The 27,500-nt window shown below is 35.1% G+C and overlaps 1 protein-coding gene across 4 annotated transcripts in view; it reads right to left on the reverse strand.

Moving 5' to 3' along the window:
- LOC145261195 (laminin subunit alpha-like) overlaps positions 1-27,500 on the reverse strand; it is a 469,749-nt gene that overhangs the window by 190,060 nt on the left and 252,189 nt on the right. For all 4 annotated transcript variants that reach the window (XM_080119517.1, XM_080119518.1, XM_080119516.1 and 1 more), the window contains 7 exons: positions 26,892-27,022; positions 22,535-22,605; positions 17,764-17,908; positions 12,255-12,395; positions 9,779-9,931; positions 6,608-6,703; positions 3,932-4,015 (listed from right to left, as the gene is read on the reverse strand). In XM_080119517.1, the coding sequence (XP_079975643.1) occupies positions 3,932-4,015; positions 6,608-6,703; positions 9,779-9,931; positions 12,255-12,395; positions 17,764-17,908; positions 22,535-22,605; positions 26,892-27,022 (821 nt within the window). The remainder of the gene's footprint in view (positions 1-3,931; positions 4,016-6,607; positions 6,704-9,778; positions 9,932-12,254; positions 12,396-17,763; positions 17,909-22,534; positions 22,606-26,891; positions 27,023-27,500) is intronic.

Consider the following 27,500-nt stretch of genomic DNA (forward strand, 5'->3'; position numbering starts at 1 on the left):
CAAATTGGCAGAGGAGTTCGGTATAGTCTGCAAAGGTCAACTGTTTCAACTTTTGACCTTTTGGCAGCCAAAGTTTTGCCTCAAAACTTATTAAAAAGCTTGCAGCATGTCTGAATGTAAATGTTTAGACCCAAAATTGGCTGAATAGTTCGCTAGAGACCGCAAATGTCAAATCTTTTGAACTTTGACACCTTGGCAGCCAAATTTTTGGTCAAAAACCGATTAAAAGCTTACCCTATGTCTGAATACAATTTATGTAAAATTTCAAATGTTTAGACCAAAAATTGGTTGAGTAATTTGGTAGAGACGGCAGAGGTAAAAGTTTTTTAAACTTTGATGCCAATTTTGACTCCTAACATTTAGGATCAAATCAAATTAAAAAGTTTGATCTTTGTTCAAGTAACCTGCATCTAAAATATCAAGTGTTTAGTCTCAAAATTAGTGGAGGAGTTTGATAGAAACTTTCAAAGGTCAAATTGTTGAACTTTGATCCCTTGACAGCCAAATTTCTGTCCGAAAACAGATTAAAAAGATTTTCCCTAATCTAAATACCCCTTATGTCAAATCTCGAGTCTATAGACTGAAAATTGACAGAGTAGTTTGGTAGGGAAATGTACACACACACACACACACACACACACGCAAACAAATAAGTTCACTTTTATAGATATATTAGCAGTTCCGCCCGGCTTTGCTCGGGCCCTATGTACTGTTCATAACTTTATGTGCATATGTATACATAAAAAGTGTGAATATGTACGGTAAGAAAGTGTACACAGACAGACAGACAGACAGACATTTTCACTTTTATAGATATATAGATATTGGACGCAATATATAATAATGATTTAAAAAGTAAAAAAAAAAAAAAAAAGACTTGTGCGCCACCACCGAGAATTGAAGCCAAAACGTTCAGCTCACGATTTAATTTTGCCTCTGTCGTCAATGACTGGGCCATGAAGACATTTATAATGCAAGGCTAAAAATTAAGACATGAACCAATAGCTACTACATTATGTATTCGTAATGCCGACGTTGGACCTTCATCTGGCAAATTTCTTTTTTTTTAATTTTCACACTTTTGCACCGATTTTTCCCGGGTAAAACCCAATTATAAAGTTTCGCATGGATTCAAATACCTTATATATGAAGTTTCCTGTCTGTAGACCAAAAACTCTAGGAGGGTTTGGTAGGCAAAATTTGTTAAACAAAATTTGTTAAACAAAAATATATACGTATACATAAATATATATGAAAACAGTTTTGTGTTTACTATAAACTTTTAATGCAAATATTATGCAAGTATAAATTATGTAGAATATCTGCATTAATATAATTACACGTAATAGTTAACTAAAGATGATCATCTCATAAGAAAAACGAATAAACTAATAGGGAATTGATTAAAATGAATGTTTAAAAGAATATGCAAATAGGCTAGATCTTTTGCTAGTGAATGCAATGCCACAACCCATATATAAGAAAGTTGTATTTTCTTTTTAAATAACTAGAAAAGAAGGTTTTTAATATGAATATCAATACGCACCCCCCCCCCCATTTATAGGAGTATAGATAGATATATACAGAAAGAGAGAGAGAGAGAAGAACTGTGGTACAGCGAAACAGTATATCTATGAATGGTTAAATATGCTCCCTTTCTTAGGTTGAGCATACTGGTGAGTAAAATAACAATGGCGTTTTTAATTATCCTAATTTCACATGCCTTAGCAGCAGTCAAATAGTGTAGGGGTTCAGAAACGCCAACTGTGCGATTGTATGTTGATCCCAGCTTGAGGTAATAGTTTGTCTAGCTGAATAAAAGAACTATGATACAGCGAAACAGTGTGTGGATGCCTATATGTGTGTGTGTATATATATATATATATATATATATATATATATATATATATATATATATATATATTGTGCATGTAGGCAGAACTTTTAAACACATATTATTAAAAATTATAAAATTCTTTTGCTTAATTATGCCTTTTTATAATTTTCAGTTTTTCTAATTATCTTCTTCTGCGTTAAAATCCCCCTCCAAAAGAAACTACGAATGTTTCATGTGTATCCTGAACGTTTTCGATTCTTCATCACATGATCATCAGGTGAAAAAAACAAACAAATTAACAAAGCTGGAGAAAAGAACAAAATTTCCAAAGAAAACTTCAAGGATAGCAAACAAACGTGCGTGTAAAGTTAGGCCAATGGAAAAAAGAACGTTTGTCACAATGTTCCAGCAAAAACGTTAACACTTTAAATTACGTGAAACCAGAATTAGCATCGCAGGATAAAATTGTATTACGGTTTGCATTTTAAAATGTTGTTGCAGGTGATTTCCAGGTGAAGATCTTTCGTTGTTGATTGGCAAGATTTCAAGGAGAAAAGATGTGTTTAGTTTGTTGTTTCCAATAGAAAATAGTGTGCACTGTGTAGCTGGGTGTACTGTCTCTCTCTCTCTCTCTCTCTCTCTCTCTCTCTCTCTCTTTCCATCTCTCTATCTCTCTCAGTCTCTCTCTGTCTCTATTTCTCTCAGTCTCTTTCTCTCTCTATTTCTCTCAGTCTCTCTCTCTCTCTCTCTCTCTATTTCTCTCAGTCTCTATTCCTCTCAGTCTCTTTCTCTCTCACACATATACGAACGTAACTTGCCTCTTTGATGTTTTCCATGGCTGTCCTTCTTTTGTGCTAAACCTTTAAAAACTAAACATCGGCGTCCACGTACTTGTATCCAGGGACAAGCAAGAACCTGAGTTCACGTGTACCGCTATAAGCTGTGAACCTGGGGAGAATCACTTGGTTTGTCTAGTGAAGATACGTTTCTTGAATATATTATGTTTTTACATGGCAACCAAATGTGATCCAATCGTTTACCGGGGAGAGTTGTGGACGTTTCTGGTTATTGCAACCAGCTCCCCGGGTGTAAAAACGCGATCAAACGATATGTACATCCTTTATATCAAGGGGGGTCGATAACCGGCTGGCATGGGTCTGGTCGTCGAGTCTTCATTGCAGACAAATATAAGGAACCTCTGCTTAAAAGAAAGCTGTTAATGCAGGGATAACTCTTGTAGAAATAGCGAACAAAGGCATTTTTTTAATAAAAATATAATTCTTTTAATTAACATTGGAGGAGCATGTTTAGTTGACCTGTTGAAACTCGACGTGTACTGCCAATGGCATTCGCGTTGTTCAGAGTGTAAGATTCAATTGTTTAAAACAATACAATTATAATTCAATTCTCTCTTTCTTTGTTGAAAGAGAGAGTGAGAGAGGCATGTATAGAATTTTACACAAACTTAAAACGAAATGCTATTTTGTTTTCCGAGCTGTCATCAGCCAGCAAGCGTGACCTTTTCACCTCCCGGCACTCAGCTATACAAAACACCTGTCAAACTCCCAGGTTGACAGCGCCAACCTTTAAAATGTGCACTCACTAAGGTGTGTGATTACTTCTGCCTGCACCTGCTCGTCTCCCTCATGAGGAGGACAAGTAAGAACTGGCAAAAAATTTTTTACGTGTAGGGAGCTCAAGAGCTCTCCAAAAGAGCTTCTCACCCATCGTACCACACACGGATGTATAACGGTTTATACACGTATCAGTAAATCTTTCTTTGGGGAGGGGGGGTTTCTTCAGACAAAGCATGAAGCCACTTGGTATAAGGATCGAAGCCACTTGGTATAAGGAGCTAAAAAAAAAAAAAACTTCAAAGTCAAAAACTTTCCAATGATAAGTGTTAAATGGAATAGATTTTGAGCTAGAAAACAGCAATTCTTTCCTCTTTGTCAGAAACATCGCTCCTGGAATGTGAGGACTAAAGCAAAAAATAAATGAAGCAAGAGTTATGCGGCTTTCGAAAGTGAACCCAAGATCCACTTTCTACTCTCCTTAAAAATAGTAAACGAGCAAAGTCAAATCGATTCTTACCTCTCGAAGATCCACCCTGAATTCGTGCATTTGGTTGTTCGCAGGAGTATGTTGGCTTTTATGAGCCAAAGACATGTTATTTCCCTGGAGAAAAAGAAAAAAAAAAAAAAAAAAAGAAAAATAGTTATTTTGTTTAATGGTGACCATCAGTACCTGTTTCATGTAGATCATGGGATTCCCAACAGAGATCTACATGAACCCACAGAATACAAAAAAACATTTATTCCAGTAATATCCAACAACACACTTCACTGTGTTTCGAAATATCACTTCACGCATCGAACATGTCTGTTGAGACGCTCTTTCACGCATGTACCGTTGTTGTCGCTTGTCTTTCCTCTTTTTTCGACCATGCAGCACATTTTCTCTCTTGCAGCACAACAGTCAAAACACATCCGGTCGCTTTCTTTGCTCGATCATGTGCCGTCCCTTTTTCTGCCTTTTTTCTCTCCTCCTTTCCATGACGTCAGCACGTGCACATTTGCTTAATTTGCATACGCGCTAAGACGGCTGCTGCTATTGCTGCTAATATTTTCCCTAGTCAGTTATCATAGGCTGCTGCTAATTTTCTCACACGCGCCCATATGTGCTCTGTTACAATAAGAGCACACCACTTACACTTTGAGATAAGACAAAGAGACCTTGGAGAGTTCGTTGGGAAAGCCTGTGATAGCAGGAATACAAATGAATGCATAATACAAATAGTTTTCGATTTTTGGAGAGCGAGGCTTGAATTTCCATATTTGGGTATAGCCAACCAAAACCACTTAAAATAAGACTAACACGCTATTACAGTAAATAGTTATTCAAATCCAGTGTTTGTGACTCACTGTGGGTTTAGAAAAAAAATATATTAAAATTTTAATCTAATGCTATAGTTATTACTTATGCCTGTCCTGGGACGAGTATTCTACTATTAAGTTTTCCGGAAAGTCCTAAGCACTTTAAAAATTCAGGTTTCTGAAGGCTCTTAACACGCCTATAAAGTGTTTACTTAAATCACAGATGACACTTTTATTTTTTTTCCATTGCTGAGAAAATTTTTCCAATTTAACTACTTTCAAATACCCCTCATTACACTAAGCCTAACCTCATTACAAGAAAATGGATTGCAGCAGAGTAGTTAAGCTTCTTCTTTTAAAAAAAAAAAAAACAGGGAAAACTGCTGTTAAAACTTTCAAGCAGATTTCTGAATTGCATGGTGAAAATGCTATAAGAGAATTAAACTGTTTGGAAGTCGTTTGAAAAATTTAAAACAAGAAAAACCAGTCCTGAAGTTCACACTTGATATTGATGTTTCGAAAAAAAAAAAAAAAATCAAAACATCAAAACTAAGCTACTTAAGTTTCAAACAGTACTGTCCATGATTATTTTCACTGAATAAGCACTTATGCTAGAGATGGAAGTTTCAAAAAGTACAGTTCTGAATAAATATTGCTAAGAAAGAAGGAATCTTCTTATTTCTATCCTCTTTGTCTGCCTAAAAATGCTCAGAACTTTCCAGATATTCTACTAGTCACCATAAAAACGGCTCATTGTTATTTAGATTAATAATGCAATGTAGTTTTCTGAAATGCTGCATGTGTGCAAAAGCTCAAACCCAACTATCTGAATGCCTCATTTGCATAAATATTTTTTAAACAGCTCATAATAAATTAATGTTTAGTGTTACTCATTTGTAATTTTACCGTCTTATTTCACTATGTTTGAAGTTTAAATCGTCCAAAGCTTAAAAAAAAACATTGCAATATATATATATGTATATGGAGATAAAAATATTTATTTAAATTATGTGTGTATATGTATATATGTGTGTGTGTGTGTGTGTGTGTGTGCGTGTGTGTGTGTGTGTGTGTGTGTGTGTGTGTGTGTGTGATAGTTTTGTCAATAATAAGTATAATTAATAGTGTTGGGATGATTAATCAAAGTCAGAATCAGGAATCGGAAAAATCGGAACTTATGGAGGTACCGGAATCGGTAATGGAAAAATTTCTGCTTTCTTTCCGATACCAAGAAACAATTCTTTTAATTATTGTTTTTATTTAATTTTGTTTAAAACAAAATCTTCCACTGCTCATAGTAATGATAAAATAATAAATATTTATTAATTTTAAACTATTAAGTAAAACTAAAACCTATAAATAATCCTGCACAAGTGTATTTTTACGTTGGGGAAAATATATTCACATTTAACGTGTGTGTGTGTTTTTTTTTTTTTTTTTTTTTTTACGGAAATTAAGAAAAAATAACAACTCTATAGTTACATATTTAGAGATTTATAAAGAATCGGAATCAGGAATTTAGTACAGAATTGGTAATTGTATCGGAATCAGGAAAAATAGTGAAATCATCCCATCACTTGTAATTAATTAAAGAGTTTTAAGTAAAAACAAACAAACAAACAAACAAACAAACAAACAAAAAAGAAAAAATTAACAAAACCTTACTTTTAATATTATCTGCATTAATTTCAAGGGAGGTAATTGAAATAAAACTTATATTTTTATATTACAATGGATTTCTCTATTCTATTGTTATTTTTATGCACGACTGGATTCCAATCTCTGTTTCCTTTATATTTATTACTTCGAAAGGAATATTAATATTGACAATAAATTTAGCAGATTGAAGTAGAAAGCACCGTTTGTATATGCTCATAAAACTTTGAAAACTTACCACTAAAATGACATCTGGTCCTTCTTCGGTTTCAACTCCATTAGGATCACTCATAAAAAGAAGATTGTATCGAAGGATGCCACCGTATGATGTAATCTGTCGAAATAACAAAAGTTTCTTTATTGTTTTTAAAGCAAAAAGAAAACATGTTAGGACAGTAACATATCATATTTAATCTAATAGGTCCTGCACTATCTGTAAGCCTCCCGCCGTGAGTCAGCAGATGTGGCCTCTGACCTTGTTGAAACTGCAATGGCCGTGATCGTCATCTTCCAGGAGTACTTAACAGGATTCTCTCATTTTGCAAGTTTCGCTGTCGGTTTCCGACGTTGGCGTTCGATGAAATTCAATTAGCTACTCATGCAAATCAAAAGAAAACAAACTCAAGGGGTTCTAGTCTACTAAAAGTTAATTTACGAAAATTACAGGTGTTTTACATATGTTAAGTTTTGAGACATTGTGTTGAACAAAGATGGCGGCGTAGTTCAGATCAGTAACCAAGATGGCTACCAAGAATCAAATGCGGTCCGTCGCGTAGTTAACCTCTTAAGTTCTGAGATACAGAGCGAAGAATTAAATGCGGTCTGTGACGTAGCAAATGGCGAACTGATTGAATCCAAAATTCGACAATTTTTATAATAATTTTGCAACGTTTTCATTGGTTGTTTAGCACAGCCGTTGGTTATAAAAATGATTGGCGAATCCATTCGTCTCATACCTCCCCCCCATCACAAGTCCAAAACATTTTACAATTACAATTGTACAGTTTGATTACACCAAAAACAGTCCGAAATCTTATTTGTCGTTCTCCACAATGGCAACCGTGATGAAGAAAGGGGGATGGGAGGCGTTTTCCTGGGTGCATGTGTTTCTCTCGAGATTCGGCTTCGATATGATAATTTTAGCTCGAGCATTCGCCTATATTCCAAGGGAAAGGGTTGGTTGGAGTAATCTGCTAGATCAATCAGGATTCAACATGACACTCAGGGAATTCCCAAATCTTGCATGTGTGCAAACCTAACAGAGCTTCCATAGGTTTGCGAATCTGGGATCAGAACTCAAATTTATTCACATGCTTAGAAGGTTAACACTTTGACCCCTCGCAGTCAGAAAGCCAGACATCCTGAGCACGGGTTCGTCAGGCCAAGAACGAATGTATGATTTCATTTTAACTTTAATCTGACATCTCTTGTCACTTTTCTCAAACAATAAAATATACGTTTTACAAAAACCCAATAAATTCATCCCTTCAGATAGGTTACCCACCGCTGTCCGGGTTCCAATTAACGCTTAACAGACAATCTCAGCATAATTACCCGGCCTTACTCAATGTTTCAATGTTTTTAGGGAGTCTTAATCTCCCCAATGGGAAACGATATTGCTCCCCTAGGCGGTCATGCCACATATCGACCAAGTTCCAACCTCTATTGTAGATTTTTCTAATTCTTTTTTCAGACATTCACACAATCTTCTATACTAACCAGTCTTCTTCCTCCATCTTTTCTTTTCACATAAAGTCGATCAGCATCATCCTGTGGGTGTAGTGCATTGTGCACGGTCATAAGTTTCCTAGTCTTCTGGTTAAGATGCCTCAGTTCTTGTTTGGTCTAACTTATAAATCTACCTTACTAGTGATACTGCCCATGTGTTTATGCCTTTTGATAAGTTTATTATTATTATTATTACTATTATTATTATTACTATTATTATTATTACTATTATTATTATTACTATTATTATTACTCACAAGGAGTTTTCACACAGACCATCATCTCAGAATTCTCTTTGAGGACAACCTGTGGTGTCCCCTGGAGTCTGAGTCTCCCAGATTTCCAGTACTCACCACCTTTTTTGATAATTTTCGAATTAGTTTGCATTATCACAATAGCCTATTATCATTGATTTCTCGTTGGTAGCGACCATTGGTATTCACTGGAATTTGAGCGGAAATAAACCTCCCCAAGGTTCCAGTCCTCTTTGCACTCATCCAGTTAGTTAGCGTGTTCTCTCCTCGATCTTTCCATCCTTCTTGACCCTCCTCGATTATTTGGTGTAGTGCCAGTTTATGCTAACACTCCAATTTTATTTATTTATTTATCTATCTTTGGAGGGGAGTTGGGGTTTATTATTATTATTATTATTATTATTATTGGCTCACAAGAAGCTTTCACACAGGTCATCAAAGATCTCTCCTTGAAAACAACCTGTGGTGTTTCCTGGAAGCTGAGTGACAACAAGTCTCCCCAGGTTTCCAGTACTCTTCACCTCTTTCAATAGCATTCGCAAATGACTTTACATTATCGCAACAGCCACTTACTATTGATTTCTCGTTAGCAGCAGCCATTAATCTTCACTGAAATTTGAGTGACAATAAGCCTCTCCAAGGTCCCAGTTCTCTTCACTCTTGTTCAGCAGGGGTCTGGTCAGTGCCCTCTCCTTGGTCTTTCCTTCCTCCTTGACTCTACTCAACTATTTGGTTTCACTCTTCTGGGGAGGGGTGGTAATGGGGGATGGGCGGGATAGAGAACTTATAGATGTGCAGCTTCAATGTTCTTGCTTCCATGTAGCGCTCCATGTTTTGCCTCTGCAGCAGTTTGCCTGGCCTGCGCATGTGGTTCATGTGTTTTAGTCTCCACATTCAAGGGTCTTCCTTAATATTTCAGCTGTTTTTATTATTGTTGGTCGTTGTATTTTTCCAGCCATTCCTCTGATTCCAATTTGTCCCATCCTTTTTTCAAAGTTTTTCGGAATTGTTCCTAGTGCTCCTACTATTATAGGTACTATCTTGATTTTCTTCATCATCCATATCATTTTTAGCTCTCTGGCTAGCTTTGTGTATTTGCTCCGTTTCTCCTTTTCTTTGATATTTATTCTGTGGTCAGCTGGAACAGCAAAGTCTACGACTTTTCTTTTTACAGGACTTTTCTTTTTTGTTAATTATTACAACATCCGGTCTTCTTGCTTGGATGGGTTTATAAGTTTATTTGTTCCATATTATTATTATTTGTTGTTTGTTATAAGGCCTCATTGAGCACTTTTGAACTATCTTCTTAATTTAACTTTAAAAAATTATTACCATAAATCAGAAAATGTAAACGTTGTAAGTGAGCACATTTTTTTCTTTTAACTATCTTCTTGATCCAATTAGTCATGAAATGTATGTTTGCTTACCTTATTTCCAAGATAGGCTGATGGTGCCGACCAATAAATGGCTTCATCTTGATTCCTAATTCGGTTTGCACCGACCTTAGCTTTGATGAATGTAGTGGACGAAATGCTGACTCCAATTGTGTTGTGAATGTTCCAGTTCTTGACAGTTGTCACCTGAAAATGAAAGATAAAGTCTAATAAAAAGAAATTTTTTGTTCCTACAAACAATCGTCATTGTACAGTAATCTATTATGCAAAGAGCAGTTGTCTGTATGTTTGTATGCCTAGCTAAAACTTAAAAAATACACAACAAACCCCTAGAAAGTTGGTATTTTTAATCAGTGTAACATCGGAAAATAATATCTAAAATTAAAAAAAAATAAAAAAAAAATTCTGTAGGGAGCAAATGGCCATTTATATCATTTAATGTTCCTATTTACTTGCCTCCCCACAAGGGCAGAGTTAGACACAAGGTCGGTTTTAAATGTGGTGAAAATTCAGCTCCTCAAAAAGGGGCATTCTGGATTTTTTTTTTATGGCTGGGGTTATTCAATATCCTTACTGCACCACCTCTCTCCACCCTTTCTTGACATTCTGATAGCCATTCTTACCATGAGGAGTTGGGGGTTCCTATTCTGGGGTTGGGCAGCAACAACAGCAAACATACTTTAATTTTTACCAGTTGTCTGTATGTTTGTATGTCCAGCTAAAACTTTAAAAATACACAACAAACCCTTACAAAGTTGGTATTTTTAATCAGTGTAACACCAGAAAATAATATCTAAAATAAAAAAAAAAGATTATTTAGGGATCAAATGACCATTTATATCATTTAATGTTTCTATTTACTTGCCTCCCCACAAGGGCAGAGTTAGACACAAAGGTGAAAATGCAGCTCCCAAAAAAGGGCACTCTGGATAGGAAGAAAAATTAAAATTGTCTTAGTCATGAAGGATTTCTCCTCCATGGACAGAAGACCGAAGAGGTTAAGCACAACATCAGAACAGATACTATACTGTGATCTTGGCCTAAACAATGTTTAATGTTATTGTGTATTAATACAGGGCAGGAAATGAGTATTTTTTTTCAAATTGAAAGAGGCTAACTCCAGATTTTAAGGACTTATTATTTCTTCATTATTATTTCTCTACAAAGAAAGGAAGTGTGAGAAACTTAGTTTTAGTAGTGTTCTAGAGGCCCCCTGAGTTGTATTTTTCATTCCTTACTTTAAAAAAATTATCTACTAGGTGAGGGGTGACAAATTTCACGCTAATTAATATCCATTTAGTTTTTTATGGCCCTAGGCAACGCCGGGTAACACTGCTAGTTTATAATAAGTATCATTTTTTTAAGTTTACATTTGTTTGTTATACCTCTTTGGGGATCTCCCTTTTTAAACTCTCTTCTCAATTCATCCCTTTAAAAAGTTGCAAAGAATATTTACACTACGGATGCAATATCAATGTACTAGCCTGAGTGTTCAGAGGTGTGTGTTGAGCCAAAAAAAAAAAAAAAGTGGTACTAGGTAGGCAGGCTCGAACACATACTGTGGAAAAGGAAAAGAATGTGAAAAAAAACAAAAAAAAACGTGACATCTTTCTCGTTGCACCCCATCGCCAAACCAGAAGTGGCGAAGGTTTAAATTAAGGCTAGTCTATCAAAAAGAGTGGACGACTTTCTAAAATAGCGGCGAAAAAAGCGACCCATCCTTGTAGAAAAGTGCCCAATTGACGGTGAAGGAATTAATGTTTTTATCCAAGTTTTTGATATTTGTCGCCCGAAGGGTCGAGCTTCAAAACGATATCAATCTCGTGAAAATCTGTTCCCTCTATCGAAAGTTTTAGGCAGACATGCATACATACATTCATTCATACATAGGTATGTGAGATTTATATCAATGTATGACACCTAGAGTGGTGTCATCCAGCGAATGACAGTTGAACATTGTTTGAAATATGTTAGAATGTCAATCCGTGCATGTGTTGGGGATGGAAGAGGTCAGGCCTACAACTAACAGGATGAATTGTACATGGAAAGCTCATATTAGGGGGTGCTTTCCAATATGGGAACTTTTAAAAAAGTTAAACGTGAGTCAAATCATAAATTTTTGGATTGGTCATATGATTGGATTATTAATATGATGATCATGATTGGATTATTAATATGATGGTCATATGATTGGATTATTAATATGATGGTCATATGATTGGATTATTAATATGATGGTCATATAATTGGATTATTAATATGATGGTCATATGATTGGATTAGTCATGTGATGCAAAGAGAGGTATTTTCTGCAGTTTTTATTTATGAAGTTACACCGGTCAATCTAATAGGAGAAATCCGACGATGATGATGATAACGATGATGATGATGATGATGATGATGATGTTACAGAAGCTAATGGGCTTCGATTTTATGGGATGGTTGGGGTTAAGGTGTATTGGGGGTAGAGATCACGTTTTAGATTTTAGAACCAATTCAAGAGACTCACCTCACTCCATCTCAGGCCTGATTTGTCGCAACTGGTTGTGATACCAAAGCAGAAACACATGGTGCATCCGTTTGGATTCTTCTGTTCCAGATGGAAAGTTCCAGACTTGCAGGATCCACACTCGGGCTTGACAACATTTTTCTTTTAGGGAAGGATAAAAAGAACAAAAAAATTCAATGAGTTGACTGATAAATAATCGACTTTTTGTATAAAATTAATGGGAATTTTCTGGAATAAATTTTATTTCATTTACGACCGACCAGACTTAATTTCGTTTTTTAAACTAATTTTTATCTGTGTTTAATAATTAGTCAATGCTTGTTATTGTGTGTGTGTGTGTGTGTTTGTGTATGTGTGTGTTTGTGGGTGTGTGTTTGTGTATGTGCGTGTGTGTGTGTGTGTTTGGGTGTGTGTGTGTGTGTTTGGGTGTTTGCGTGTGTGTGTTATGTTTGTGTGTGTGTTTGGGTGTGTGTGTTATGTTTGTGTGTGTGTGTTTGTGTGTGTGTGTTATGTTTGTGTGTGTGTGTATGTTTAAGAGTATAAGAAATGCAAGAAACCGGTTGCTGGAAGTGATGCAGCGCATGAACAAAAAAGACTAACCGATGAATGTCTAGTAAATTCCATAAATCTTTGTATATCTATTCATTTTATATTAACATATAATCAGTTTATGAAGAGGATGTAGGTGGTACAGCTATTAGGTTGACTAGAAATTTCTTGCGGAATTTTTAATTTTGATTTCAAATGATGTATTTTCAAATAAGTTTTTGTTATAATACCTTTACTTTATATATCATTTTAAAGAGCGTTTATCGATCTATCTAATCGTTTAAATTACAATCGTTTTTAAACAATTATGTCTTTTTTCAAAACGTTGAACGCAAGATGAAAAAAATGCAAATTCACGCAATTTTCTTATTTCGATTCAAGCTAGTCCCAAAAGCTGCTAAAACAGCTTGCGATATCAATGAAACGTATGTCCCAGGAATCACTACACTGAATGCACAGCACAATAGTGGTTTAAGAAATTTTGTGGCAACGACGACTCTTGAAGACGATGAGTGTAATGGTCGGCTATTGTATGTTGACAACGATCAATTAAGAGCCTTAATCAAAGCCAATCCATACACAACTTTTTGAGAACTTGCTTCTGAATTAGACGTAACATATACAATGATTTCCAACCACTTGAGAGAGATTGGAATGACAAAAACTGATAAATGAATTGAATGACAACCAAAAGAAGCGCCATTATAAAGTGTCATTTTCCATTCTTTTACGCAACAAGAACGACCCATTTCTCGACTGGGTTGTGACTTGCAATGAAAAGTGGGTTCTTTATGACAACCGGTGACGCTCAGCTCAGTGGTTAGACGTTGAAGAAGCTCAATAGCACTTCCCGAAGCCAGAGTTGCACCAAAAGAATGTCATGCTAATTATTTGGTGGTCTTCAACCAGCCTCATTCATTACAGTTTTTAATGCAGGCGTATCCATTATGGCGGAAAAGTACTGTCAACAAATGGATGAAATGCATCAGAAACTTCAACAACAACACCTTGCATTAACCCAATTCTCCTTCACAACAATGCCCGGCTCCACGCTGCTAAACCGACCCTGCAGAAGTTGAACGAATTGGGCTACAAAACTCTGCCTCATCCACCATACTCTCCAAACCTCTCACCTACTGACAACTACTTTTTCAAGCATTCTGTGCGATATATGCTTCAAAAACCTAAGCGATATCTAAAACACCTTCAGCGACTTCATCGCCACCAGAATGCAAGATTTTTATGTTATTGACATAAATACACTTGCTTTGCTTTGGCAAAAGTGTGTTGATTCTGATAGTTCTTATTTTGATCAATAAAAATTTGTTTCAACCAAGATATGTTCATCTAAATTTAAAAGTAAAAAACCGCAAGAACTTTCTTGTCAACCTAATATATATATATATATATATATATATATATATATATATATATATATATATATATATATGTGTGTGTGTGTGTGTGTGTGTGTGTGTGTGTGTGTGTGTGTGTGTGTGTGTGTATTTATATAATAACGAGGGATTTGTGTTCAGAGATGAGAAGTGCTTCTGAAATTCTTAGATTACCAAACTTTCTAAACGAAGTTGGGATGTGTTTGTAGAAAAAGGAGACACAGGTGTTTATATGTTCCTTGATACATAGATGTAAAGGTCTGGCGGTGCTATCTACATAGAAGTTATTACATTTAGTACATTGTAGGTTATAGATAACATTAATGTATTAGAAAGCTTTTTTCTTTTTAATTAGTTTCAAATGAGTTATTAATATTATATATATATATATATATATATACATATATAGTCATCCACATGCAGTATATATATATATATAAGCGCATAAGCCTGAAGAGTCCTAGAGTGGATGGAACGCGGAATATTCAGTGTACCTTAATCGCCATATATATTTTATAAATTACTATATATATATATATATATATATATATATATATATATATATATATATATGTATATACCCTGTGTGCCTGACGGTTTGTCTCCAATTCCACATAGACCCCACAAACTACTCCCTCCTAAATTTTTTTTTGCAGATAGAAGCCACACTCGATGATCTGACAATTATACCTCCCCATGTTCGTGATGTCATAAAAAAACTAGACACCTCGAAGGCATGTGGACTATATCTCATTCCCGCTATAATATTAAAATAAAAGTTCTCTCCAAACTCTTAAACAAATGCCTTACTGAATCTTGCTTTCCTGACTGTTTGAAAACTGCTTCTGTGGTAGCAGTTTTCAAAAATTCTGGCGATTTCAATTATTGCCCTATTACCTTCCTTCAGATTTTCACCAAACTCTTTGACCCCGAATCGAACAAGCACTAGTCCATCACTCCATAGATGCTAAACTTCTTTATGACCGACTGTATACATTTAAGCAAGCCTTTCTGCAGATCACTGAACTGTAATCTCTGGACGTATATACAACACATTGGAGGAAGAGGAGGCTAAGGCAGTAGCTCTAAATCAAATCCTATAGTATTACTGGACAAATTCTTAACATAATTAAATCCTTCCTAGATGAGAGAAAGATCAAAGTTGTCTTTTATTATTCTTCATATTTATGAATGACCTCTCTAATAAAATTGTTTCTGTTTATTTTGTTTATTTGCTGATTACACCAGGCTCTATAACAGATATAAGGGGAAAACGAATGAAGAAATAGAAATATTTAAGGAAATGGCTGAAACCTTAGAAGACCTCCAGTCTGTAGTGGAATAAGGATATCAAAAAAACAAGATACTTTTTATGCTTCATAAAGCTCCAAAACCTTGAAATTACTATTACATGTAATTATATATATATATATATGTCTTAGAAAGATTTTTAACATTTAAAACTATATAAAAAAAAATAATTAATCCCAGGTTCTTCGTTGGAAAACTATTTTGCTTGTAAGTCAATTAATCTCTTACAATCATTGTATTAATATGCTTCCAAGAATTCACGCTAGTCCTAACATTATTTTTAGAGATCATTAGTTGTTTACCATGAAAAACTGCTTCAGGGATTTCAAAACAAAACATATTATTTCATAGCTCTACAGCAATGTTGATCAAACACCACCTTCTCTAAAAAAAAAAAAAAAAAAACTGAAACGTTTTAGATATTGGAGTTTTATATATATGTTTACAGAAAGTCTTTAGATGAGACGAGTCATTGGTACGGTCGGTTTTAAACCCGATAATTAGGACCGTTTCAGATACCCATATCAAGCTCTCTTCAGCCAATGCTCATCTATTTTATAACCGGAAGTGAAAATATATATACATCACGAGTTCACGCTTAACTCTCATTTTGCGACCCACCCTTTTTATTTATCGGATGGTTATGATTTATTAACTTTAAAAAATTATATTAAATTTAAAATCTAATTTCAATTAAAAAATTTTTTTGTTAAGTAATATTAAAACCAAAATTAATTTAAAAATTTAAAACAATCTTTTTTTCCAAAATTAAAAACTTTAAATTTATCTCAATGTCGATTAAAGCGTAAAATTCGTTAAAAAATTTCAACTCTTTCAAGGTTTGGAGGGGGGGGGAATGCCCATCTAGCCTAAGGGATTTTCCTAGTATATTAACCTCAATACTATTGTATTTTTCCCTATAGTTTTAAAATTGAAATAGATTGTAAATTACATTTATAAAGTATTGTTTTTAAAAATTTATATAATACAATAATTTAAAATCTATATATAATTTAAAATCTATATAATAATTTAAGATTACAATTAAAATCGAATTTTACAAACTAAACTCAATTTTAGAATTTAAAAGTTAACTAACAAGTAAGTTTTTTTTAAATATATATATATATATATATACACACATAAAGATTTAGGTTTTGTCTTTTTCACTGACCCAGTTTATAAGGAATGCTTTCATTCTGTGTATACAATTTTTCCAAGATTCACTCCTCACATTTAAGCATCTTATTTCTGGGTCATGAATTGCCCGTAGGATGTGGTACTTTTCCACATTACAGAGAGAGCATTGACTTAATTCTGGGGCGTATGCTGGTTTATGCTCAATTTTTCGCCATTTTATGGAAAAAGGTGTACCCTCTTCTTTAATCCTTGTTTTAGCTCCGAAGGAGCTCATATGCATATAATATCTTTGTTTAATTGGGCCTTGTGTCATACCTATATATTTTTCCGATATGCGTATATATATATATATATATATATATATATATATATATATATATATATATTCGCGCATATTTTATTGAAGAGGATCTTCGTTCTTCTTTTTATGATCTTTCTTTCGAATTTTCTTGTTTTTGTACAAGTATTTTTGTTGTGGGATCCAAAGTTCTTATAAAGTCCCCTAGTTTACCGAACGTTTTCGGTCTCGATTGACCATCGTCAGGGTTGTTCTTCCTGTGCATCCTACTTATTGATTGATTTGTTCTCTTTCGTTTTACTGTTTTTATTACTAATTTACTATGTGTAGTTTCGCCTAATTTGAATTTTTTTTTCCTATCTCTTTTTTTTTTTCTCTCTCTTTTTTTTTTAATTTCCTTCCTCTTCACCTTTATCATGTTAGAATAGGTGGAGAATTCGGCTGCTGTTGTCAAAGTTTATTTTATTAATGGTTGGGTTTTTACTTTTTATTATTAATGCTTCTAGCATTGTTAGTCGTTGGTAATTATTGCAAGTTTTTAATATGTTAGTGTTATTTTTTAAAAGTTCTTTGTATTGTTTGGAGGTGGTGTTTATTATGTTATGTTCTTGTTCGAGATGTTTGCAAATAGCACTGGAGGTGTTCTGATGTCCTGTGAGACGTCTTCCCAATGTAGTGCGTGTATGGCCAATATAGTTCATATTTTCCGAGTAGCAGTTCTCGAGGGGGCATTTAAACAATATATATATATATATATAAGCTTGTCACAAATATGGATTCGAGCAGTACATTAAGTAAAATGTTAAAGTTCACAAACCTTGCATAGACACTGGCCATTTTCAGGGTTGCATACTTGCTTTTCAGCACCAAGACTGTTACAAGAACAACGCGTGCACTGTGGGTAGGAGTAGTAGCCAGATGCACACATGTTGCACGTACGTCCACCAAATGAAAAACGGCAACTGGAATCAAATATTTATTGCATGAAAAACATCCAGAAAACAATATTTGGCATCGTAGGGAAAATTACAGCTTACCTGACTAGCGTGGGTGTCGTGTTCATTCACTTAAGAAAATAATAATAATAATAAAAAAAAAGAAAGTTAAAATGGCGACGTCGATTTTATATTTGATGATCACATGTGAGTAACGCAAACTCTATGAAAATTAGATTATGCAAGATGCATAAAAGAAGCAGTAAAAGGAATGACCGACGAGTTGAAAGACGGCGTTTTATGTGAACGGACGTGTGTATTATGAGGATTATTGAAGCTGGCTCAAAAGATTGTAGGCAGGACAGAACACAACTTTATAACTCCACTGGAATCAATTTTCAAACTAAATGCACAAACTTTGAGGAGCATATAAATATAAGGGGGGAAAAATAATGAAAACAGTGTTGGATTTTGTAATATTTTAATTGGTTTTATTCTCATATCTGCGTAGCATAGAATGGGGAAGGGGTTTCTTTCCATCTTCATGATTTGTTTCAGCATTCATGAACTGAAACTGCTGTCCGTCCCTCCGAAGTTGTTGTGAGGTAGAGTTTTAAATGTAGTCGTAGTGGTGATGTGGCCGCCAGAGATGTTCTTTTCTTCTTCTTCCTTATTCTTTATATGGTTGAAGTAATAGGATTAATTAAAAAGAACAACGAATAACTCCATTAATTGCTCCAAGATTTGATTTACTTTACATAATAATTTTCAGCAAAGTGTATCTTCCTCTTGATAATAGTTTTGAAGATCCAAATGTCACTTGAGGAGAACGTTTTTTTTTGCTTGTTTTTTTTTTTTTTTTTTACACAGGCATCACCACATTATCAAGGCCAAGAGGCCACTCAAGGATAAGGGTTAAAGAGTGTACAGTAAGAAATTGGACAATATAGTAATCATTAGTAATGAAAATTCGGTAAATTTGATAACTTATATGGAACGGCTCATCAAGAACTTATTTATGTTAGACTTGAACACAAACATATTGTAATCAGTGGGAAAGCAGGAAAACGGAAGACAATTCCACAGGCGTGCAGTTCTAAGAAAGAAGCTTTGTTCATGGAATCTACGTTTAGGTTTAGGCACAGATAAAGAGTGGGGGAATTATTGATAGTGTTTTCAACTAGACGAGTGTTTCTTGTGAAAGTTTGGCGAGAGGGGACCATAGATTGGAACTCAGCCGAGCACTTGCCATGAAAATAACGATACATCAGAGACAAACTCGCAACATGAAGCTTGTCAGTTATCAATGAAGAACAACATGAGAGTTACCTTTTTTACTATGGTTTAGTTTTGAAAAGTTAATTCATCATTAATATTTTAATCGACCCAAACTCATACATCCAACCTGTATGTGTGTTGTTATCCTCCAAGGTTTGAGGTTAGTTCTGTAAGTTGTAATCAAAAGCCACCCGACATGCTTTCTTAATATACAAGGGACTTTTCAAAAGTAATGTCTCCTATTTTTTATTCCGCCCAAATAGATCAGAGCGGATTGCAAATTGAATTGTTATGATGACCGAACATGCATTCATGACCTAAAACTTTCATCTCTCTGTTGCAGATATCGACGTTGAAAAAAAAAAAAATGAACTGATCAACATTCACCGGCGCCTGTTGAACGTTTACAAATCTGATACAGTTGATACCAGTGCAGTTAGGAGATGGATTCGTTGATTTCACAGTGGCGACAGAGATGGGAGTGACAAAGTGCGCTCCCAATTGTTACGACCCCCACAGACATCAAAAGGGGCTGGCAAAAGTGCATTGAGAATGACGTTGACTCTGCAGAAAAATAAATTCTCGGGCACGAAAAGTCGATCATTTTAATGGCACAACTTCTGTCTTCGTAGTTCTGAAACGTTTTAGTTTTTTGAGTTAAAAAAATAGCAGGCCTTTCTTTTGAAACGATCCTTGAAAGTATTTAGTTCATTAAAACAACACGTTCTTAAAAAAAAATTATGTTTTTATTAATGTAATATTGTCTAGATGTACGGCCACCAAAAATAATCTGTAGCTTTCCTTTAGCTTCAAAAGATTTGATTATATTAAATACTAGCGGCTGCGCCGCATCAGCACACACAACGCCAAGTCAAACACAAAATCGAGTACACTCAACATCAAGTACACTCAACATCGTCTTACCATCAACGCTTACCCTGTGAACTCGGAGTATTGGGAAATTCCCATATGCACAAAAAAAAAAAAATCACTGAAAAAAAATACCCTAACTAAGGGTAACGATAATGAGTAAACGTTGGATAAAATGATGGTTAAAATTAATACAAACTTGCCAGGATTCGAACCTGGAATCTTCAGGCGCGTTATCCATTGCTCCACAAGTCCTTATACCGAAAGATGTTACGCAAATGTATACAGACAGTGCTAAATTCCGTTGACATAGGCAGGTAACTTTTCGCCAAAAAACGAAATGGTCCCAAAACCCTTATTTTGGGCTTTTGTGTGACTCGGCATTGTTCGTTACGAACTATATATAAATAAGGACAATCTAGGAACTCACACCTTTCAGGGAAAAAAAAAAAAATTTTCAATTCGGTGCATCCGTTTGAATGTTTTATTGGTATATATGCACATAAATAAATAAATAAATAAATAACATTTAGAATTTTATTAATAATATAGATTCATCCAGTTTTGATAGCAATCTTCTGTCCCTCGAGACGGTGACATTCTGCACCTAGTTTTATTCACTACAGCGTCTGTTATGGTTAAATAGTCCAATTTTAGATTTGCAGCTACGTTGGCAGTTGCTGCAGGTGTAGTCAATGGTTGGGATGGTTGGAGTGGCAGAAGTGGTTGAGTGGCAGTAATATCGTACGAATTAATTTCCCTGGGAAGAACGTCATGCCAGACATTGTCTTGGACATTTCAAGTGCAATCACTTTCATCGAAATGGTTTTATTTAATACTAGCAGATATACCTGGCATTGCCTAGTATTAAACGTAATGTTAAATTCCTTTTAAAAAAATTAAGTAAACAAAGCGTAAAGAAACTGAGACATGTGCATGCAAGTATTATATTTTTTCTAAAAGTTCACTTCTTGTAAGTAAAAAAAAAATACTCGAGCTAAAAGCAAAACCAAAACCTAAAGACAGTGAATCAAGTGTGATAACCAGTAGAAAAGCTTGCCACGACCTTTAAAAAGTGTTTTCAAACCTACTTATTCTTAACATAAGGAAGCGGTAATGTGAACGATTTGTGCATGTAAAGTCATGAAACAGTTGACAAACATAAAAATCCGATGACCCTAAGTACCAATTTTTCAATTTTGACCTCTTACCAGACCTTTTTTCTTTTTGGATGAAAATAGATTAAAAAGTTTTCACATATCTGAACACCCTTTATATATAAAATTCCAAGTCTTTAGATAAAAAATTCGTTGAGTATATAGGTTGAGAGTTGTCCTCACACATATATACACACACACACACACACACACACACACACACACACACACACATTCTCAGTTTTATAGACATATAGACTAGCAGGGAGGAGACTTGCCAAGTCGTAAAATAAAGTCATATATATTTTAATTCATGCAGAGTTCGTATTTATTATTACAGAGCCAATTCTCTATTGAATATTATTATATTGTACCTAATATATAGTCCTGATTTAAAAAGTTAAAAAAAATGGCTGGTGTGCCATCAGCAAAAGCAAAGCATTTAGCACTGCAGCCGCATCACCTATAGATACATCTATCCAGAGACATGTAAGAAAGATTTAATATCAAAGAACATGGAAAATAAACTGAATTTGGGCATGCGCAGAAAGAAATAAAAATATGTCGGCAAGTTTAAATGAACATTTTGCATTTCAACTTGCCGACATATGTCTGTACGCGTTATTCATCCATCCAAACAAACATTTCACCCGTTATAAACCATCCTTAGTGTATAATTAATATTTCCTGCTAATTTCAGTGCTATGTGACCAATAGTTTGAGTTTATCGGTTAAATGTTTACACACAGACAGACACACACATACGTCTACTGTTTTATTTATATAGACCTGTGTTGCATTGTATAGGAAGTATTCTTGTTGATGACGTCCAGTCATAGTGGTGATGTGACGTCCACTTGCGAATGCAGTCGTAGTGGTGATGTGGCAGCCATATAGGTATTGGGCCTTTCTTCTTCGTCATTCTCTATGTGGATGAACTAATAGAAACCATAAAAAGAACAACAAATAACATCATTAATTGCTCTGAAATTTTATTTATATGAACAGCATTTTCCTTTCCTAATTCCTGGAGGCTGGAAGAAGACTCAAATAACCAATCTCTGATCAGTGCCCTGCTTCCCTGACTGTTCTGACATACAGAAGTTCAAATGTAATGTGAACGGACATCTTGCTGTCCAACTCCCTATATAGTATCCCTGCAGATCTAGTCCCAAATAGTAGCCCCTTAAGACTTAGTGGCACTGTACGTTGTTTGGGGTGAAAAAAAAAAAGTTAAAAAAAAAAATAAAATCATCTTTCATTATTTTTAGCTTCTTAGATCAAGTGGTTTCATGCTTTGTCTGGAGCAAAAAAGAAAAATGATGCAACAAGAGTGAAGATTTCTTACTTGCATTGTCCGGTATTCTGATTGCAATTTAGATCTCGGCTTCGGACATTATTCGGATCACAACCACATTCCTGTGGAGAGAAAAGTAAGATGGGATATATGTGGGGTATATGGTTAGAACAGAAGAAGAAGAAAAAAAAAAGAAACGTACCGGGCATATCTGCATCGCTCTTTGGGAAAGAAGAAGGAAAGGATGGCCAGCGCATTTGTATACGCGAAGGGCATCTTGGGAAGGCAGAGCATGATGGGAAAAGCTATTTTTTTCCTGTCTCTTCCTTTTTTTTTTTCTAGATAGGAGGATATAAAAGCTGGGGAAAATTTCCTGGGAGGGGGGTGGCAGAAAGAAAAGAGTCGTGAACATCTTCTCTTAAAAAGAATTTCGTATTACTGACGTTCAGATTGTGCGGTGTGACATTGGTGGCGAGAGGCCAGGTGTGGTCGATTGGAAAAAGAAGAGGGCAGAAACGTGCTGTTGTCGAGAGAGTGACTCACTCCTTCCCGAACCCCAGAACCGAATCCTGATTGTAACGCTAGATAATATATATTGTATTTGTTCCATTTCAATATTTATCAAGGAATTTAAATTATTTTGCATTCTGTAGATTCAAACATTTGTCTATATAGAGATTAATGAAAAAGAGATGTAGACCAAAATAAAAACAAATTACGTATGATGAATTTCGTTTTGTATATATTCCTAGCAGGCCGCACGGCATTGCCCGGTCATAAAATACGCTTAAATATGATATTTTGATTAATGCAGACTTCATATTTACTATTATATTATATTGGACCTAATATATAGTAATGATTTAAAAAGTTTTTAAAAGATGGCTCGTGCGCTACCACCGAGAATCGAAATCAAGGCATTTAGCTTATAATTTACTTTTTCCTTCGACATTAATGCCCGAGCCATGAAGACATGTTTGCTGCAAAGCTAAAAATTAAAACATGAACCAATAGCTATTACGTTACGCATGCATATTCATAATGCAGTCGTTCGATCTTCACCTGACAAATTCCATTTTTCTAATTTTCACACTTATGCACCGATTTTCCCCTGCTAAAACCCAAAAATAAAGTTTCGCATGGGTTTAAATACCCTATATATTAAAAATAAGTAGCGAACAACCTAATAGTATTTATATAATAAAAATAAATGCCTGTATATCTGTATGTTTTCCTTTACTGACTTACCTCCCTTTTTCTTGATTGTGGTATTCATACCACTAAATCAACCGGAACTCAACCCATAAATAAGTTAATAAAATATAAATTTTAAGCTAAAACTATTTTTCATCTTTATCTTCCTTTATAAATATGCTCCTCCTTGATTGGGATTTTAGAACATTGTGCAGACGATATAAAGGCCTCGTTCAGTCTTGGCAAACTACGGATACCCACTGAAGGATGTCTGCTCATCAAATTTTTGTGACAAGAGTTGCGCAATCTTCAACCACACCTCTCCTGAGTCGGCACTGTTTTAATTCCAGTTGAAAGTCTCTATAAGTGCAAGACGACTAGAAACAATGCCGAGATAAGCGGAGAGCACATACAGTGCATAGCGTTTCCAAATAGTCACCCATCTGGTACTGGCCAGGCTGATCGTTGCTTAACTTTGGTGATCTGGTGAGAACCAGTGTGTCAACACGATTATGCAGATGGTATAGCTGGAAGCAAATCATAATTAAGGAAATGGATGCATAAAATAAGTTAATAAAATATATATTTTAAACTAAAATTTTTTCATCTTACTCTCCTTGTACAAGGGGGGGGGTTACGTATACACAAACAAAATACCTTTAGGCATCGTACCATTCTTCTCCTTAACGACGCAGCACAAAGTTGGTGGTTTCATAACATTTTATTCTTCAATTATTCTGTTGAGGTTACAATTTCGCCATTGTCTAATTCCTTATTATTCCAAACAATTCGTATCGAGTTGATTACCTCATTTCATATCCGGCCCGGCCCGGCTAAAAGCCAGTACTTGGCTGCTTAACGTAACGTCTATATCAAAAACTATCTACGTCTATATCTAAAACTATCTTTCCAATATAATTAATTTGTTATTCCCACATTCCAAACTGGCCCTTTGATACCTAATGCCTCTTCCAATTGAAAACATAATTGTCAAAATAAAATTCCATTCTACCAAGTTAACATTCCTTGTTAGCATTCCCATTACATATTTTCTAAACATTCTGTTTTTCCTAACATAAACAGCAATCATAAGAATAATCGTTCACGTTTCTTGGCATCCTCCGGCAATGCTCTATATAACACGGGGATGTGACAAAGGATTGAGCTTAGCAGATAGTTGGAAAATTCTTTTTTTCACCATTTAAAATCATAGGCAATGAGTTGATGCACTAGCCCAGATGTACCAATAGTATTCCGTACATTAGCGAATAGTGTCTGTATAGAGACTGCCACTTTATATGCGTTGTAAATAATATTCCAAATTTTGATTACAAGCATACCGACACAAAATCTCCATTATAATGTTTCAAAATTTCTGAGATGCTGATAATTTATATCATTTGAATTAGTTGAATTACTGTTCTCACCTGGATTGATATTTTCACAATGTTTCAGCTGATGTAACCTCTAACCGTCTTCCAAACTTGGAAATCTTTATGAATTCGGGAAACTATATGGAATTTTGTATTGAACTTTTTTTTATTAAGTCCGCGAAGATAGATTATTCTTATTCTATCAGCTATTACTCGTCAAAGTGTTAATTGTTATATTCATTTTTAGTTAGGATCGCCTTTAGTAAGGATTGAACCTTCGGCCTCCAAAAGACTGTCATTTAGAACTGATGGTTAATCACATGGACCCATGGCACAACATTTAAAGGAGTTGATTTACAGTGAATTCTAAGTGACAGTCTTTTGGAGGTTGAAGGTTCAATCCTTGCTATAGGCGATAGTAACAAAAATTAGCATAATAATAATTAACAGTTAGATCTGATTTTTTTTTTTCAATGACCTTTAGCGTGAAATTCTAATTAAAATACACTTTTTTGGTCTTTGAGCAAGAATCAAAGTGTAGAATCTGTTCTGGAATCGGTTGGAGGAGAGGAAATTTTTCTTGCCTTGAACAATCTTTTTCACTATCCAAGTACTCTTTGTAAGGGGTTGGATATCCTTCACATAAAAACCCGACCTCGTATTTTACTTTGTTTTTCTTGGGGAGGCAAGTAAATCGATGTGAAATGATACTTGTAATAAAAAGAGAATGTATGGTAAAAAGAGATGGTAGATAGAAAGAGAGAGAGGTAGAGAAAGAGAGAGGTAGAGAGAGAGAGGGGGGGGAGAAAGACAGAGGTGTAGAGAAAAGGTGATAGAGAGAGGATGTAGAGGGGGAGAAGTGAGTGGGGAGAGAGATAAGTTGGAGAAAATTAGAGATAGAGAGAGAAGGTGATAGTGAAAGGAAGTAGAAGGGGGAAGTGAGTGGGGAGAAAGGACGGAAGGACGCAGAGAGAAAGAGAGGTAGAGAAAAAGAGAGACAGAGCGAAGGTGATAGAGAGAGGAGGTAGAGGGGGAGAAGTGAGTGGGGAGGAGAGATAGGATGGAAAAAAATAGAGAAAAGTAGAGAGGGAGAGAGAAGGTGATAGTGAGAGAAAGTAGAGAAGGGGAGAAACTGAGGAGGAATAAAGAGGATGGAAAGAGAGAGAGAGAGAGAGAGAGAGAGAGAGAGAGAGAGAGAGAGAGAGAGAGAGAGAGAGAACAGTTGGCAGAGAGAGGGGGTCAAGGGAGAAGCTTTGGTATTTTTTTAGATTAGGTCCACCTCAACAATTTTCTTTTAAATGACACCATTTATGGGGTTTCGACTATGCTGAATACGAAAATCGCATTGAAATTTTGCAAAAATAATTAGTTATTGAGATATAAAAAGTTGTATATGCATTGTATTTTTGGCGGCCATTTTTTTTACGTGCGTGCAGTGTCAGTCATAGAAGAGTAGATTTGTTTATAGCGCGCACGCGCGTAAAAAACATGGCCGTCAAGTTATATAATGCATAATACAACTGCTTATATCTCGATAACTACTTATTTCGGCAAAATTCCAATGCGATTTTCGTATTCAGCATAGTCGAAAACCTTTTAAAGTCGTCATTTAAAAGAAAATTGTGGAGGTGGACCTAATCTGAAAATTTACCGAAGCTTTAAAAGATAGACATACATTACACGCACTTTTTAACTTTAATTTTGTTTTTCATGCTCCCGGGCAACGCTGAATAGCCATGCTTGTCAAATCAATCACAGCAAGGGTGTATACTGAAGCATGCAGATTTAACAGAATGATTTCAGCAATTACAAAAAAAATATTTTTTTTAAAAAGTATTTACCTCACATCCAACATAGGGATCATATCCATATGTTTTTGGCAAACATTGATCGCAGTTTTTCCCGGTTACCCGTGGTGGGCAAATACAGCGTCCATTGTCCGGATGACAAAGGCCGACCTTGCAATTACAACCTATCAAAAACGATAATGTAATTAGTTATCTCCACATTTGTATCTGATTCTCTTCTTATATATAAAAATCAATTTGTGTGTATGTATGTGTGTATCTGGGTGTGCGTTTCCTATGGACTCCAAAACGGATGGGCCGATTTAAAAAAAATAAATTTCACACAAATGTACTTTCTGTACCTGGAAGTGCTTTTAGATAGGTTTGGTATCAGAATGCCTCTGGTAACTATCGAAAATCGATAACTGAAAAAAATCCGATTAAAGAAAGAACAGTCCAATTTTAAACCAATGTTTATGCCCTTATATAACCTAACATCACGAGTGCATTTAAAAGTTTTTATCACTGCACAAGCAGAAGAGTCCAGCATTTAAACTCAACAGCAGGTCCTTTGATAAAACAGGGCCACGTTTGACATGAATGTTTCTGTTTAGTGCACAACTGAATCATGATACTTGACTTTTGTATTTTAAATTTGAATTC

The sequence above is a fragment of the Euprymna scolopes genome, chromosome 37 (assembly GCF_053919585.1).
Source record: "Euprymna scolopes isolate OS-2025 chromosome 37, ASM5391958v1, whole genome shotgun sequence".
NCBI lineage: Eukaryota > Metazoa > Mollusca > Cephalopoda > Sepiida > Sepiolidae > Euprymna > Euprymna scolopes.